Source organism: Mobula birostris, chromosome 19 (genome assembly GCF_030028105.1).
Source record: "Mobula birostris isolate sMobBir1 chromosome 19, sMobBir1.hap1, whole genome shotgun sequence".
Taxonomy (NCBI): Eukaryota; Metazoa; Chordata; class Chondrichthyes; order Myliobatiformes; family Myliobatidae; genus Mobula; species Mobula birostris.
In genome coordinates, this window is record NC_092388.1 from 62,831,736 (window position 1) to 62,849,103 (window position 17,368).

Sequence of the window (17,368 nt, forward strand, 5' to 3'; positions counted from 1 at the left end):
AACCTTCCTAACTAACCTTCCATGTGGAACCTTGTCAAAGGCCTTACTGAAGTCCATATAGACAACATCCACTACTTTACCCTTGTCAACTTTCCTAGTAACCTCTTCAAAAAATTCAACAAGATTTGTCAAACATGACCTTCCACGCACAAATCCATGTTGACTGTTCCTAATAAGACCCTGTCTATCCAGATAATTATATATACATCTCTAAGAATACTTTCCATCAATTTAGCCACCACTGACGTCAAACTCACAGGCCGATAATTGCTAGGTTTACTCTTAGAACCCTTTTTAAACAATGGAACCACATGAGCAATACGCCAATCCTCCGGCACCATCCCTATTTCTAATGACATTTGAAATACTTCTGTCAGAGCCCCTGCTATTTCCACATTAACTTCCCTCAAGGTCCTAGGGAATATCTTGTCCGGACCCGGAGACTTATCCACTTTTATATTCCTTAAAAGCGCCAGTACTTCCTCTTCTTTAATCGTCATACTTTCCATAACTACCCTTCTTGTTTCCTTTACATTACACAAGATGGAAATAAAAAAGTTTTCTTGCTTAAAATATTAAAGAAATGTGTCATCTTTAACTTTATACCTTTTGGAAATCAGTTCATCTTTTACTTACTTAGCTATTCACAGTAACAGAAATTTTGACCAGGGGTGCCCAAACTTTTGCATGCCACAGTATAATACTGAAGTATTTAACTCCTAAAACATTCTACCCCAAGTCTTGTCACAGAAAGAGTATTAGGTGGCTGGGCAAAGATTCTTAAGCCCTCCATTTGGCATTGTGGGGAGAAGGAGTGGAACAACCCTCCAGCCCTTGGGGAATCCCTGGCTCCCTGACTCAAAAACACCCAAGACATGGCATGGAGTCTTTCCCATCAGGGATAGACAGAGGGAGCACACCAGCTCTCAAGCCTACAGACTTCTCCAGCACCTGTTTGCAGATTCCACATTGACTTTGTCATCTGCTTCAAAACTCAAACTGGAACGATATCAAGTCATCCTCTGTCTAGATAATGATTTACTGTGAGTAAGGATATTTTGTCCAATCTCCAAATCAATAACCCTCAACTTACTTTCCTCACTGAAATCAAGATTGTCTGTTTTGCTTTTCCTTAGATTTTAAGTTGTTCCATGTTTTTTCCACACCATGGTTATAAAACTCACACAGCTGATCATGATTTCTAACAAATTAACTGAAATGAAGTGAAAAACTACAATTCCAACATTGAGGAACCCCCAAAAAATACTGCATGGCTGAAAGCTTTAAAAACTCAAGCTATGCTGTAGGAGTGTTGAATCCTGCCTATGAAACTAACGAGTCCCTACAATTCTTCTTTTGGCAATACTTGTAAATATGTCAAGATACTCGAGTCAATAAGACCAAAAGTAATCACATGATTCTTTGACTACCCTTTTATTGATACTCCTACCCCAGGGCTTGGACTGTTATGGTTTGACAAGTATGTCCAACTAGAAGCCCTACATCAGGGGTCCACAAACTCTTTATGCCATGGACCCCGACCATTAGCCGAGAGGTCCATGGACCCCAGCTTGGGAACCCTTGCTCTAGATGGACCAAGAGATCTTAAATCTGCTGAGGCCAATTCAGTGACATTCAGGTCTGGCAAGCAAGTAAATTACAAGAGGTCTAGAAATGCTCTTCGGAAAGCCTTCTCACATGTGAGGAGGCAACTCCAGACCAAAGTTAGATCACTGAAGGATACTCAACAACTGTGGCAGGACTTGAATGCTATGAATTCCTTCGTGAAATCAAGTGACACAGGTGACAACAAGGTTTCACTCTCAAACGAGCTCAGTGCCTTTCATACTCACTTAGACTGTCAAAACATGATGAACTCCCACAGTTCCCAATGACACTGATTTCAGATTCTAAGGCCATATGAGAGCATCCTTTGGGAGGGTGAAACCACAGAGAGCATCTAGCTCAGAAGCGATACCTGGCTGAGTAATGAAGACCTGTACTAATCAACTGACTGGATTGCTCATTGAGGTCGTTAACCTTCCATTTTAGAAGTCTGGGGTACTCACCTTCAAGCAAGCCTCAATTATACTGGTGCTTAAGAAGTTGGTAGCGTACCTCTGACTATTGCCCTGTAACACTTGCATCCAATGTGATGAAGTGCTTTGAGAGGTTGGTGATGAAATGTCAACTCTAGACCTGAGAAGCAACTTGGATCCACTCCAATTTGCTTACTGTCACAACAGGTCTGTAGCAGATGCCTTTTCATTGGCTCTTCACTCAACTCTGGAGCATCTGAACAGTGAAGATGCATACGTCAGGATGCTCTTTATTGACTACAGCTCAGCATTCAATATTATCATCCTCTGAAACTAATTAATAAGCTCTATGACCTAGACCTCAATGCCTTCTTTTGCAACTGAATCTTATATTTTCTTACCTATAGGCACCAGTCAGTTAGGTTGGCAATATCATTTCCACAGTCACCATCAGCAAAGGTGCACCGCACTGCTGTCTGCTAAGCCCCTGTCTACTCTATACTTAGGACTGTGAGGCTAAACATAGCTTTCATGCCATATTTTCGGTTTGCTGATGACATCACTGTCATTGGCCAAATCAAAGGTGGTGACAAATCAGCATGTAAGATGGAGTTTGAAAATCTAGCTGAGTGATGCCACAATAACAATCGCACTCAATGTCAGCAAGACAAAAGAGCTGATTGACTTTCAGGAGGAGGAAATTGGAGGTCCTTGAACCAGTCCTCATCAGGGGGTCAGTGGTGGAGATGGTCAGCAACTTTAAATTCCTTGATGTAATCATTTCAGAGAATCTGTCCTGGAAACAGCATGTAAGTGCCATAACAAAGAAAGCACAGCAATGCCAATACTTAAGTTTGCAAAGATTTAGTGTGTCATTTAAAACTTTGACAAATTTCTATAGATATATGATGGTGAGTAGATTGACTGATTGTCTAATGGCCTGGTATGGAAACACCAATGCCCTTGGATGAGAAAAGCTGACAAAAAGTGGTGAACATAGTGGAGTCCATCACAAGTAGAGCCTTCGTCTCCATTGAGTACATCTACATGGAGCTCTGTTGCAGGAAAGCAGCATCCATCATCAGAGCCACACCCTCCCCCAAACCATGCATTGATCTCCTCTTGCTGCTGCTATCAGGAAGTGGGTACAGGAGCTTCAGGATTCACATCAACAGGCTGAGAAACAGTTATTAAATCTGTGCATGCTTGTGTGTGTTAAATAAAAATCATAGAAGCATAGTCTCACACAGCAGAGAAATTGCTCTTCAGCCCACCCAATACATGCGGCCATGCTAATCCCACTGGCCAGCATTGGGTCAATATCCCTCTCTTTTCTTAACCAAGTACTAACTTGTATCTATCTTTGTCATTGTGTGGGTCAGGGAATTTGACCTTCAGATCTCCTTTTAAGTTTCCCTTCTCTCATAAACTTGTGCTCACATATCCTGGTGAAGACTATGTCCCTCATTTTCAATAATAATTGAGGTTAGAGGATTGAAACATTTAAAATATTCCCCTCATTATTTTAAAAGTTTCATTTAAGTTTTTGCTATTTCAGTCCTGTATCTTTTCATTGTCTTTGTCATCTGCAGAAAGCTTCTCAATAGTCTAGATTTCAGACTGAATTGAGAAAACATGGGCTATATTTGACCAATTTCTAAATTCCTTCTGAGAATTATTGTCCTGTTTGGATAATAATTGTCCTGGAGGAATGAAAGATTAGATAAAACAGTGAGTGTCTTTACCTGGTGAAGTGTCTTGCCCAACACTGATTTGTATGCAGTGTACCTTGGGCCAATGAATTAAATGGGATTTCTTCAATTTTCAGTGAAGAAACTGACAGAAAGATTGACTGATTATATCTAGTTTGTAAATAATATATAAGCACGCTGGCTTTAGAACCTTAAAAATTAAAAAAAAACAAGACAAAATTACAACAGGAGGTCATTCCTTCTGCCCAGGTAGTTGGGATTTGTAATCAATCTTTACCTGAGAGTGCCGGTGGGGAGGGAGGGATGTGGATGATTACAGGTCCTTGTGTTCAGCTTCCCTTGGTCAATTTTCCTTCTTTTCTGTAAATGTACTTGTTTCCACTTTTGTTTTATTTCATTGACAGAATGAATATGTTGATCTCATCTCAGAAGATAAACCAGGAGTATCCAAAAGAATGTGACCTGCCATGATGAATGTGTAATGAAACCCATTTGGCTGCAGTTAAAAATCCATGACCTGGGACTTCAATAGAATTATCATTTTTGCCACTTGTATTTCTCCGTCTGTATAATTTTTGAGTTTGTATGGTTCAAAGTAAAGGTATCACAATGCTGAATGGAGTATTGTCACTAAGTGTTAATATTGAGCTATTTGTTTAACTGAGGTGAAATTTAATCTATTCCTCCTGTTCCAAAATGAGTGATCTGTTGGTTACTGTACTTAATAAAATTTCCACTTGCTTTGTGGGGAGAAATTGAGTATTCTGTAAAGTTTAGAGGGATGAGGGGCAATGCTATCAAAACCAGCTGTAAGGAGGATGTCTCCCTGTCCACGGGCGCTGGAACCAGGAGGCACAACCTGGTATAAGGGAAGATGGCTTTTGCACTGAAACTTCATATTGATGATGTTAAACTTGGAATTTTCTGTCCAGGTGGGCTAGAGAGGCTCTTGCCACAAATTAGTTCAAAATAATGCTCCACAGATTTCTGGATGTGAAGGAGATTGAGGGAATTCAGAGATGGGGATAGAAAGATTTTAAAATATAGTAAAACATCCTGGCTGATCTTCCAACTTTGGTGCAAGCTTTCCATTTTCCCAATGTCCTTGTAAACATTGTTATGAGATCTCTCTCTCTGTATCTCAGAAGACAGCTGATGTCTGTAAACATGTTTATGAACCCACGGACTCTCATAGCTATCTGGGATCACTCCCTCGTGATTCCCTTGTCCATTCATCCCTCCCCACTGATCTCACTCCTGCCATTTAACCTTGCAAGTGTAACAAATGCTACACCTGGCCTTACACCTCCTCCCTCACTACCATTCAGAGCCCTAAATAGTCCTTCTAGGTGAGGTGCCACTTCACCTGTGACTCTATCTGGGTCATGTACTGTGTCCAGTGCTCCCAGCATGGCCTCCTGTATATCGGTGAGACCCAATGTAAACTGGAAAACCGCTTCACCAAGCACCTATGCTCCATCTGTCAGAGGATCTCCCAGTAACCACCTCATTTGCTTTGGTGACATTGGGGGAAACCCATGCAGTCACTGGGAGTACATACAAATTCCTCACAGACAATGGTGGACATTGAGCCCTAATCTTACAATTGGTGTTGTAAAGCATTTAGCAAACTGCTATGCTCCCTTGCCTTCCTGTAGATATTTAGGAGATGAGCTTGCTTGGACTTATACTATTGAAAGAGCTGGAATCAATGAACAATAATCTACAGTAAACATAGGTTTCTTCACTGTCCATATGCTCCAGTGTAGGGCCAGAGAGATTATGTCATTTATTTTATCCTCATTATTTGAAATCCTCCATCTTTCAAGTAAATGCCAAAATCTGACTCCATCCCCAAGTTCTGTCCACTCTACGTAAGCTCCAATTGGATGTAAAATTGCAAAGGTATATTGTACAGTCCAACAAACTAATGTGCTTCCACATGGCATGCTAAGTGTGTGTATGTGTACAGATATGCTGTGGAAACCGGAGAAACAGGTACAGTGCCTAAGCAATCTCTGTAACATCAGTAAACATGATACCATTATTAGCTTCAATGAGAGGGAAATGTTCCTGCATTTCAGCTTCTGATAGTATTCTGAATGACATATTTTTCAGAGTATTGCTGAGTAGCTGTAGCCTTGGTGGGGCTCAGCTGCAAAGCTCTGTTTATTCCTCAGACTCTGAGAATGAGGAATTTACATCTTCAAAATGAGAAGTAGCTCTTCGGTCATTTATACTCCTCCTGATAATAAAAACAAACAAAGGCTTAAACATCCAGGGCTTCTTCATATTCTATTCCACATCTCAGTTGCTTTATCACCCAGTATCCATCCAATTTAATTCCATTTCCCATTCTAATATGTCTGTCTATGGCCTCCTTTACTGTCACGATGTGGCCACACTCAGGGTGGAGCAGCAACATGTCCTCTATATTCTAGAGAATCCATATTCTGTCTGGGTAGCCTCCAACCTGATGGCATGAACATCAATTTCTTGAACTTCTGGTAATGCCCACCCTTTTTCCCTCTCACCTTATCTCCTCACCTCTCTCTGGTGCTCCTCCCCCTCTTCTTTCTTCTATGACCTTCTGTCCTCTCCTGTTAGATTACCCTGTATCTCCAGCCCTGTATCTCTTTCACCAACCAACTTTCCAGCTCTTTACTTCAACACCCCCTCCCAGTTTTACCTATCTCTCCTCCACCCCCCCCCCACCCTTTAACTCTACTCATCTTTTTTTCTCCAATCCTGATGAAGGGTTTCTGCCTGAAATGTCAGCTGAACTCTTTTCCACAGATGCTGCTTGGCCTGCTGAGTTCCTCCAGCATTTTGTGCATGGTGCTTGGATTTCCAGAATCTGCAGATTTTCTCTTACTTATAAAATAAAGTTTTTCACATCCCTACATTTCCCGAGGTCTTATTTCAACATGTTCTCATTGGTTGTGTTGAACTAAGGTACAGTGATCCACATGAAATGCTGTCAGATAAACCTGTCCTGCTTTGGCTTAGAGATTAGAGATTTGCGGTGCAGAAATATACTGCATCAGCCCATTTAATCAGTGAAAATTAACTGCCTCTTTTTACATTAATCCTACATTAATCTTACTTTTAAAAAATTCTCCCGATTCTACCATTCACCTGCACCCTGCAGTGGCTGATTGACACGTGTCTTTGGGATGTGAGAGGAAACCAGAGCACTCCACAGTCACAGGGAGAGTGTGCAGACTCCACACAGACAGCATCTGGAATCCCCATGCCCCATACTGGCAGATACCAGGTTCAGACACAGACCTCCTGTTCTATACCTGTCATGTATGCCATTATAAACATGAGAAAATCAGCGGATGTTGGAAATCCAAAGCCACTCACTCACTCACTGCCAGAAGAACTCTGCAGGTCAGGCAGCATCTATGTAAATGAAAGGTAATTTTCTATTTGTGCATCTATTTTGCCAGTTTCTTAATTTCACCTTGTATAATGATGCATTTGTGTTCATTAATCCACACCTCTCCCTACCCCATCTGGAATTTTTAGAATAGTGCTGTTGGTGCCTAAATTGCTTGTACAATGGTGAACAAGTGAGAGGACCCTGCACTCCAGTCTTAGCAAAGCTGCTTCTCCTCTATCCTGCACTCTGTGGTCTATCCATTGCTAAACTGGGTTAATGTATGTTTAATATAATCATTGGTAGCTGAGGCAATGACTCCCTGGTGTTAGGGTTTCCCTTGTTAAGCCTCTGAGCATGTAGTGTTCACCATATTCAACCCTGAGATTAATTCTTTTGTGGGCATTCTCAGTAAATCCAAGAACTATAATAGAATCAATGAAAGACCGCACCCGACAGGGCAGACAAATAGCCAATGTGCAAATGACAACAAACTTTGCATATACAAAAGGAAAAAAAAAGTAATAATAAATAAACAATAAATATCAAGCATGTAATGAAGGCATCTTAAAAATAAGTCCATAGGTTGTGATGGGGCAGGTGAAGTTATCCCCTCTGGTTCAAGACTTGCAGTTTTATGGTATAGGAAATTATTCTGTTAGTGCTGGTGACTTGGATGGAATGACCCAGGTTTAATCCTGTCTGTGTGGAGTTTGCATATTCTCACTGCCAACCCATGGTTTCCTCCCATATATCAAAAATATGGTTTGATATGTTCATTGGCAATTGGAAATTGCCTCTGCAGAATCAAGTTGATTGACGAATGAGAGAATATGCAATATTTGTCTCTTGTTTCTGATTATACTGGAAAGATTAAAATTTAAAGTTTGCACTGGAAGATGTAAAAGTGTTTTGAAATTCCACTCTCAGTAACATTCCTGGTTTTTAAGTTGTCTTCTGCCTAGAAACAATTCTGCGCTGATGACAGTTGGTTATCCTAGAACTTTGGCATCTGCTGGCTGGAAATAACTTTTACTGTGGTTTATCTGTTTCTTTTCCATGGTGTTATAAGGGTAATAGGAGAGGTAGACCACAATATGAAAAGCTACCACCTACTTTCAATCCCTGATGCTGCACACTGCATACTACTGCTTTGCAGCAACCACCTCTGCCTAACGCAAACACGAGGAAATCTGCAGATGCTGGAATTTCAAGCAACACACACAAAAGTTGCTGGTGAATGAAGCAGGCCAGGCAGCATCTCTAGGAAGAGGTACAGTCGACTGCACCTCTTCCTAGAAATGCTGACTGGCCTGCTGCGTTCACCAGCAACTTTTATGTGTGTTGCACCTCTGCTTAATATGGTTACATACCTGGAGATCTGATGGGAACATTGAGGTAAATTCTGACACCAAATGACTAGTTAGGACTTGAGCCAAAATCTGTTCAAAGTGGTTTGTTAAATGTGCAAACTTCGACAGAATTCTCGATCCTTTACATGTTGTGGAGAAGTTAGAGGGTGAACTCTGGAAATAAAGGCAAATGATGCCCCACTACTAATTTGGGGCAGAATGAGACTAGAGTTAATACAGTTCCATGGGTAGTAGAAACTCTGAGATGGGAAGTTGTGAGGGATTTGTGGGGCTAAGAGTTTAATTATTTTGAGAAATAGTTAACATTTTGTCTAGGAACCTTCCTCGGTGTGCTTCTCTATTTCAGGACCAGCTGAGTTGAAGCTTTTCCCTTGTACTTTATTATTTCACATCTAGAGCAGCTGTAGTTTTGGTTTTGAATATTATTTCAAATTTGATGGTCACTAGTTTATTGTCCTCAGAAGTGAAAGGTGAACTAAACCAAATGAATCAGTGCCTAGGTAACAGGACTGCTCATCTGTTGCTTGGTTCATGAATGCTTTGATAGAGGCTATCTACTATAAACAGATTCCCAATCTCTTCACTAACCTTTGCATCAATTCCTTGAAATTCCTACCCCCTTGAAGGGAAATAGAATCTTCCTATATGTTTTGCAACAAGCTCTGGACATTTACCTGTCCACCCTCTGCAAATTTTGATATTGTGCCTAGATCATTGGTATGAATTATGAATAGTGATCCTTCTGTACTTGGGCAGTCCCTCAGCATCAATGATGGCTGGATTTTCTTCTAGTTTTGTAGCCCTAAGGTGGGAATGTAGACTCTGCGCCAATGGGGTGGGAAGCAGTGGTAGGTCAGTTAGTAGTTTGTAAAATGGTGGATTCCTGCTACAAGTGTAAAGCTACTGTGTCATTCCAATACATGAATCTCACTCAATGTACATCATGCTCCTTTTCCAGTTGGCTTCTGTTCCCTTGTACCTTAAACAGTCTGTCTCCTGCTCAGTGCAGTGGTGTCAACATCAAAGGCTTTGAGTTCCAGAGCTATAACATCAAAGTAGCATTCAGCTCTTCAGTGTTGGGATTGTCCAAGAAGATCCTTGCTATAGGATGCCAAGTTCAGACAGCAGAATTAGTTCCCTTTTAATATGGTAGGTGTTTTACATCAGCTCCTACCTGGGCTTCAGGGCAAGATGCTAATCTAGTGGCATGTGAGATCAAGACTTTTTTTTAAAATTTAGGACGCATTTGTTAGATTATATTTTGAATAAAAGGAAATAGTTTTGGTCTTAAATTTCCTTTGAGTTCCTCAAGTATGTAGACATCTGAATTTTAATAGAACTTGTTAAACATTTTGCTCTTCCACCATTTCTATAACCGCAATATGGCCAAATATTTTGAGATGCTTCTGCTGTTCAGAGTCAGGATTTAACAATCCACTTCAAAGTTTCCAGATTGGCATTTTCTGACTGTAAATTCTGTTTGTCTTTGGCCATCCAATTGTCCAGCTAAATTGGTATAATTTTGTAATGGTGAATAAAAGGCATCCCTGCATTCAGTCGATGGTTAAACCTGGGTGCCATAGTAGTGTAGGAGTTAGCACAACACTATTACAGCTCCGGGCGTTCCAGAATTTGGGATTCAAATCTGGCATCATTTGGTAAGGAGTCTCCATACTGTGGAATGCGTGGGTTTCCCCCCACGTGCACTGGTTTCCTCCCATAAGTTCAAAGACTGACAGGCTAGGTTAATTGGTCGTTGTAAATTGTCCCGTGATTAGGTTAGGGTTAATCTGGGTTTTGCAGGTTGCTGGGGCAGTGTAGCTCGAAGGACCCACTCTGTGCTGTCTGTAGCCTGAGATTATAATTCCTGATATGAGCATGAAAACCCATGACCAATTTCAGCAGTCAGTCCCTGATTCTTGACTGCTTGGGCCAGTAGTAGGCGATGCTAACTTCTCCTAGACTGGAATGTTGCTAACTGGTGCTTCCATAGATAAGCCACACCAAACATGTCCCCATGTTCTGGACTGCCACAAGCGAGTGCTACAGAGTCTGATCTCTCCCACGGACTGAGCACAGTTACCAGATTGATTGATGATGAATAAACCACTACGTTATGCTAAAATTGCAGTTCAGAGATATTCAACTTGGTCTTCATTACCTCCAGTGCCTTGATATAAATCTGTTGCAATAGTTTTATTGCAAGATGTACTGCCTTAATATTCAGTCTTCCAATCTATTCCCCACACACTACCATCACGAATGAAGTTGCCTTTAACTCCTATCCGTATAATTAGTGATGTTGAGTTTTTATTAAACATTTTAAAATGATTATACAAACAGCTAATTCAAAGAGTAAAAAGTTTACATTTGCAAAAATTCTGCATTCAAAGATTTTAAACATCAAGTAGAAAAGTCAATCTAAAGACAGAGAAAACAACCTTAAATTTAAAAAAAATTCAGAAATTTGAATTGTAATCAAGTTATGTTTCGGTTCTAGATACATAGTAAGGTAGTTCTACAAACTTCCTGTAAAATTGGCTGCATTTACTGAAAATTGGGGAAGTGACTAATTAGATCATTTTAATTTTAAATTTTTTTTAAGAGTGAAGCAAATTCTTTTAAGACTCTGAGGTAGGATTTGGAATGCAATTATTTAAATTTGAATGTTATGCATTGTGTATAATGAGAAAACCTTTAATCAAACCATAATAGTTTCACTTGCATTTTTAGCTCTAGGCTACAGTAGTAACAACTTGGTAGTAGTACTTTGCTCTTGTACTAATATTAATCCTCCTTCATTGATATGCTGCCATTGGTCTTTACGTGGCCACTGTAGAGCCCATTATTTAACTCTTCCAGAGCAGGGGTGGTCTTTCCATTGCATTGTGTTTTGTTGTATGCCTGTGGACAAAATGGGAAGGAATGAGCATTACTAAATTAGTCACGGTGACTGACTTTGTGTGTAGTAATAATAATGCAATAACGAAATATTTTAGTTGCCAAGCAATTTCAAAGCATCTTAATTGCGACATCTGTTCAACGAAGATGGTTGAGAGCTTCTGGTTGCAAGGTGTAAATATCACCAATCATTAAGCCTGGTCCAGCCACAAAAAAAAACACTAATGTCTCCACTTCTTCTGAAGACTAAGGATATTTGACGAGTCACTGGTGGTCTTCAAGTTTGATAGATGACCCAGAGGTTGGTAAATATTCTGGTGCAAGACAGCGATAAATTGAAGTTATGAAAGCAGCCTAGTTCTTTGCACAAATTAGCCTCCCCTTATTGAGGAGTGCTTGATGGCTCTATGCCTGTATCCTTATTGCCTGAGTGTAGGAGAATGTGGAGTGGGTGGGGAGAGAAATCCCATTGAAGTGTATTGAATTTTGAAAGGCAGAGTGGACATGGAGAGGATGTTTCCAATGCTGGCAGTGTCTAGGATGACAGGCTCAGCCTCAGAATAGAAGGATGTTCCTTTTAGAACAGATGAGGAATTGCTTTAGTCAGAGGATCATGAATCAATTTGTTGCCACAATTGGCTGTGGAGGCCAAGTTATCGGGTATATTTAAAGTGGAGGTTGATTGTTTCTTGATTAGTAAGGATGTTAATAGTTACAAAGGGAAGGCAGGAGAATGGGGTTGAGAAGAAAAATCAATTAGCCATGATCAAATGACAGAGCAAACTTGATTGACCAAATAGCTTAATTCTGCTTGTATGTGTTATAAACTCTTGACTCTTCCTGCTGCCTTGGGGAAAGTGGTCAACATAATCACGGACTCCTCCAACTCCAGTCATTCTTGATTCTTCGCTCTCCTACTGGCAGAACATACAAAAGTTTGAACATGTACCACCAGATTTAAGGACAGCTATCTTGCCACTATCAGTCCCCTCATACACTAAAGAGTTTTTGGCACTTTGGCACATGCATACACTAGCAATATGTCATAAGTTTGGGAGTGTCAGGGGGCAGAAGTGAATGCAGTTGCAATTACTAGGAAGATGATTTTTTCCCAAATATATAAAGAGTAAATGAGACGCAGGAGTAGGCATTGGTCCACTAGAAAATGATGCTGAAGAGGTAGTAATGGGAGACAAGGAAATGGCAGACAAATACAAGTATTTTGCATCAGTCTTCAGTGAAAGGCACTAGCAGCAGCCATAACTTAGAGTGTTAGGGGCAGAAGTGTGTGCAGTTGCTACTACTAGCAAGAAGGTATTTGGGAAACTGAAAGTTCTGAAGGTGGATAAGTCACCTGGACCAGATGGACTATACCCCAGGATTCCGAAAGAGTTTGTGCAGGCATTAGTAATGACCTTTCCAGAATCAATTGATTCTGGAATGGCTCCGGAGGACTGGGAAATTGCAAATATCATTCCACTCTTCAAGAAGGAAGGGAGGCAGAAGAAAGGAAGTTAGAGGCCAGTTAGCCCTACCTCAGTGGTTGGGGAAAATGTTGGAGTCTATTTTTAAGGATGTGGTTTCAGGGTACCTGGAGGTGTATAATAAAATGGGCCAAAGTAAGCGTGATTTCTTTAAGGAAAAACCTTGCCTGACAAATCTGATAGAATTCTTTAAAGAAATAACACGCATGATAGACAAAGGAGAATCAGTGGATGTTGTGTACTTGGATTTTCAGAAGGCCTTTGACAAGGTGCCACAATGAGGCTGTTTACCAAGTTAAGAGCCCATGGTATTCCAGGAAAGATAACGGTATGGATGGATAGAGCACACCTGACTGGCAGGAGGCAAAAAGTGTCAATTAAAGGGAGCCTTTTCTGATTGGCTGCTGGTGACTAGTGGTGTTCTGTAAGGATTGGTGTTGGGACCACTTTTTAAATTGTATGTCAGTGATTTGGATGACTGACTTGATGGCTTTGTAGCCAAGTCAGTGGACAATATGAAGATGGGTGCAGGGGCAAGACGTGTTGCAGAAGCAGGGAGGCTGTAAGAATACTTGGACAAATTGGGAGAAAAGGCAAAGAAGTAGCATGTGGAATACAATGTCGGGAAATGCTTGGGCATGCACTTTGGTAGAAGAAATAAAAGCATTTTACTTTTTAAACAGGGAGAAATTTTAAAAATCAGAGGTGAAAAGGGACATGGGAGTCCTTGTGCAGGATTCCCTAAAGGTTTATTTGCAGGTTGAGTTGGTGGTGAGGAAGGTCAATGCAATGTTTACATTCATTTCAAGAGGACTAGAATATAAAAGCAAAAATGTAATGCTGAAGCTTTATAAGGCACTGGTGAGGCCTCACTTGGAGTATTGTGAGCAATTTTGGGCCCTCTGTTTAAGAAGGGATGAGCTGACATTGGAGAGGGTCTAGAGGAGGATCACAAGAATGATTCCAGGAATGAAAGGGTTATTGGATGAAGAGCGTTTGATGGCTCTTGGCTCTCTACTCACTGGAATTTAGAAGGAAGTGTGTGGGGAGTGGAGAATCTCATTAAAACCTATTGAATGTTGAAAGACCTAGAGAGAGTGGATGTGGAAGTGATGTTTCCTATGGTGGGAAGTCTAGGACCAGAGGGCACAGTCTCAGAACAGAGGGACATTCATTTAGAGCAGAGAAGGAATTTCTTTAGCCAGAAGATGGTGAACATGTGGGATACGTTGTCACAGGTGGCTGTGGAGGCCATATAATTGGGTGTATTTAAGGTACAGGTTGAAAGTTTCTTGATTAGTCAGTGAGTGAAAGGCTATTGGGTTTAGAGGGAAATGGATCAACCATTATGAAATGGTGGAGCAGATTCGATGGGCTGAATGGCCTAATTCTGCTCTTTTGTCTTATGGTCATATGGTCTTATAAATCAAAGTATTGAGTGCAAGAGTTAGAATGTTATGTTTTAAGTTGTACAGGTCGACATTCACTAATCCGACTACCTGTAATCCGGTTCCTTCGATAATCCGCACTGATTTCAAATTTTCTGGGCCACTGTACCAATCTGCTGCGCATTGTTTTGGTTGCGCTAGATCTGTTCATGTGTTGGCGTGCTCTTGTAAGCACAGACAGGCGATTCCTGCTTGTTTTCCTGCATTTATTAATATCATTTGTGTGAGGCGTGGCTGCCTGGCACCCGCCTGTCTCACCCGCCAGTGGTGGGGGAGCTGGCGCGCACTGGGTCGATCCGCCTTCTCGCCCGCCTGCCGGCAGTCGCGCACTGCCCTCCGATGTCGCCTGGCCGGCGCTCCGTTCTCTTCTGCCTATGACCTCAGATCAGATGTGGTGACCCGCTGTATTTAAGCATATTACTAAGCGGAGGAAAAGAAACTAACGAGGACTCCCTCAGTAACTGCGAGTGCAATGTAGTCTTTGGGGTTACTGCAAGTCTGTGTCTTTGCTATCGCTTAGATCATGCTTGAGTGCTGGTAGTGGGTGTGTTTTTTTTTTGCCGATGGGGAGGGGGGATCGTTGCTCACTGCCCTTTACGCGTGGGAGGGAGGGGAGCTGGTGGGGGAGCTTAGGGGTTCTAACACTTAACTGTCGTTCATTCTTTGGGGCACTCCTCTGTTTTCGTAGATGATTGCAAAGAAAAAGAATTTCAGGATGTATATTGTATACATTTCTCCGACATTAAATGAACCTTTGAATCCTTTGATATTTTAAAGGTATGATGAGGTGGTTAGCTATTGCTTAATGTGATCCTTCTGTAATTCGGCATTTTCACTAATCTGGCACTCCTTAAGTCCCAATGGTGCTGGATTATAGAAGGTCGATGTGTATAAGATGTTGGTAAGGTCAGATCTGGGACATTGTGTGCAGTTCTGGTCACCTATCTACAGGGAAGATTTCAGTAAGATTGAGAACGGCACAGAGAAAATCTACAAGGATATTGCTCACACTTGAGGACCTAGGTTATCGAGAAACATTGCATAGTTTAGGACTTTATTCCCTCGAGTGTAGAAGAATGGTAGAAGATTTGATAGGTATACAAAATTATAGGTATTGTAGGTGAGGTTTTTCCACTGAGGTTGGATGAGACTAGAATTGCAGATAAAGGGTGAAAGGTAAGCTATTTAAAAGGAATCTGATGGGGAGCTTCTTCACTCAGAGGGTGTTGAAAGTGTGGAATGAACTGCTAGCAGAGTGGTAGATATGGGTTTGACTTCAACATTGAAGTGAAATTAGGATAAGTACATGGATGAGAGGAGATGGAGGGTTATGGTCCAAGTGTGAGATTAGACTGAAAATTAGTTCAGCACAATGGGTGGGCTAAAGTGCTCTATGAATGTGCCTATGGCTGAGCAACAGATTGTTTATCACCATTTTACAGACGAGTTCCATGATATACAATATGCTTACTTGACCTAACTGTACAGTTTCTCAGAATTGCAGTGGTTTTAATTGGGGCTGTCTGATGGAGTAACTGGACAGGATGATGGGGGCACGGTGGGAGAAGGGAGAGGCAGATGGCACTCTTTGACAGATGGAGCCTGGTTTGATTTCCTGCCTGTCGCGCAGCCACAGGCTCTCTGTGCAGGACTACTGGGGACAACGTTGGTTCTTGACAGGCAGAAGAATACAGTCTGGGATGTGCCGTGCTGTTCAGCTGCTCACCCCAGAGCACTTGGGGATTGGATTGGATGAAAGGAATGAATGCGGCAGCAAGGGACTGAAGGGAAGCTAAATCTATATATCCCATCCAAAATGCAACATATTCTAAGTGTGCAATATTAGTGGAGATTGTAACCTACCTCACTGATGAGTGTCAAAGTGGTTGGGTGAAAAATTAGATATATGAAACAATTTGGGAAGGGAGGAATGCAGAGATCTGGAATGGTAGTTTAGAACAGTGTTACAAAGATGGCAAATATACAGAGAACTGAATTTGAATTTTAAATTGTATTGTTACTGGCTCAAGACAAGACTGTTTCAATTGTACTACTAAAAAATTCTTTTAACTAATGTGAGCATTCTAAACAGTGTTTTCTTATCACTTCAGCAAAATAAGTAAAGAGAAAGGAAGTGAAATTACACAAATGTTATAAATTGTACTTAGCTTTCCATGGGCAAGAAGAACTTTCACAAGGGTGTGGTTAACATTTCCTCTTACCTTCCTGTAAAAATTTATGAACAAGATGACCAACGTAGCCATATAAGAAGATTGGAACAATAAACAGCCAAGGGGGAATCCACAAGGCTTTATCGCTGCGCTCATTGTGTGGATAATCGTGAGCACAAACTGTACCTGGGGAGCCAAATGTCAAAATGTAAACAAATATTGGTTTATTGGTTGCACAAAAGTTTTTGCCAGCTGTTTATCAATACACATTACGTTCATACAATTCACTCGCACAAGAATTCAGGTTTATAATGGCCACAGATTGGTGCTTCTGAAACAGATTTGGTGAGGATGATAAAGAATGGTAGGGTGAAGGAACCATGGGTGACAAGTGAGGTCTAGTCAGGTGGAAGAAGGCAGCATACATGAGGTTTAGGAAGCAAGGATCAGGTGGGTCTATTGAGGAATATAGGGAAGCAAGAAAGGAGCTTAAGAAGAGGCTGAGGGGAGCAAGAAGGGGGTAAGAGCAGCCCTTGGCGAGTAGGGTAAAGGAAAACCCCAAGGCATTCTTCAATTATGTGAAGAACAAAAGGATGATAGGAGTGAAGGTAGGACCGATTACAGATAAAGGTGGGAAGATGTGCCTGGAGGCTGTGGAAATGAGCGAGGTCCTCAATGAATACTTCTCTTCGTTATTCACTAATGAGAGGGAACTTGATGATGGTGAGGACAAATATGAGTGAGGTTGATGTTCTGGAGCATGTTGGTATTAAGGGAGAGGAGGTATTGGAGTTGTTCAAAATACATTAGGACGGATAAGTCCCTGGGGCCTGATGGAATATTCCCCAGGCTGCT

At 41.3% G+C, this 17,368-nt stretch overlaps 1 protein-coding gene across 1 annotated transcript in view; it reads right to left on the minus strand.

Moving 5' to 3' along the window:
- Positions 1 to 10,857: 10,857 nt before the first annotated feature.
- Positions 10,858 to 17,368, minus strand: part of elovl2 (ELOVL fatty acid elongase 2) — a 111,438-nt gene continuing 104,927 nt past the window's right edge. The window contains exons 7-8 of the mRNA XM_072283738.1: positions 16,565 to 16,699; positions 10,858 to 11,413 (exon numbers count right to left, since the gene is read on the minus strand). Of these exons, the coding sequence (XP_072139839.1) occupies positions 11,297 to 11,413; positions 16,565 to 16,699 (252 nt within the window). The 3' untranslated portion in view covers positions 10,858 to 11,296. The remainder of the gene's footprint in view (positions 11,414 to 16,564; positions 16,700 to 17,368) is intronic.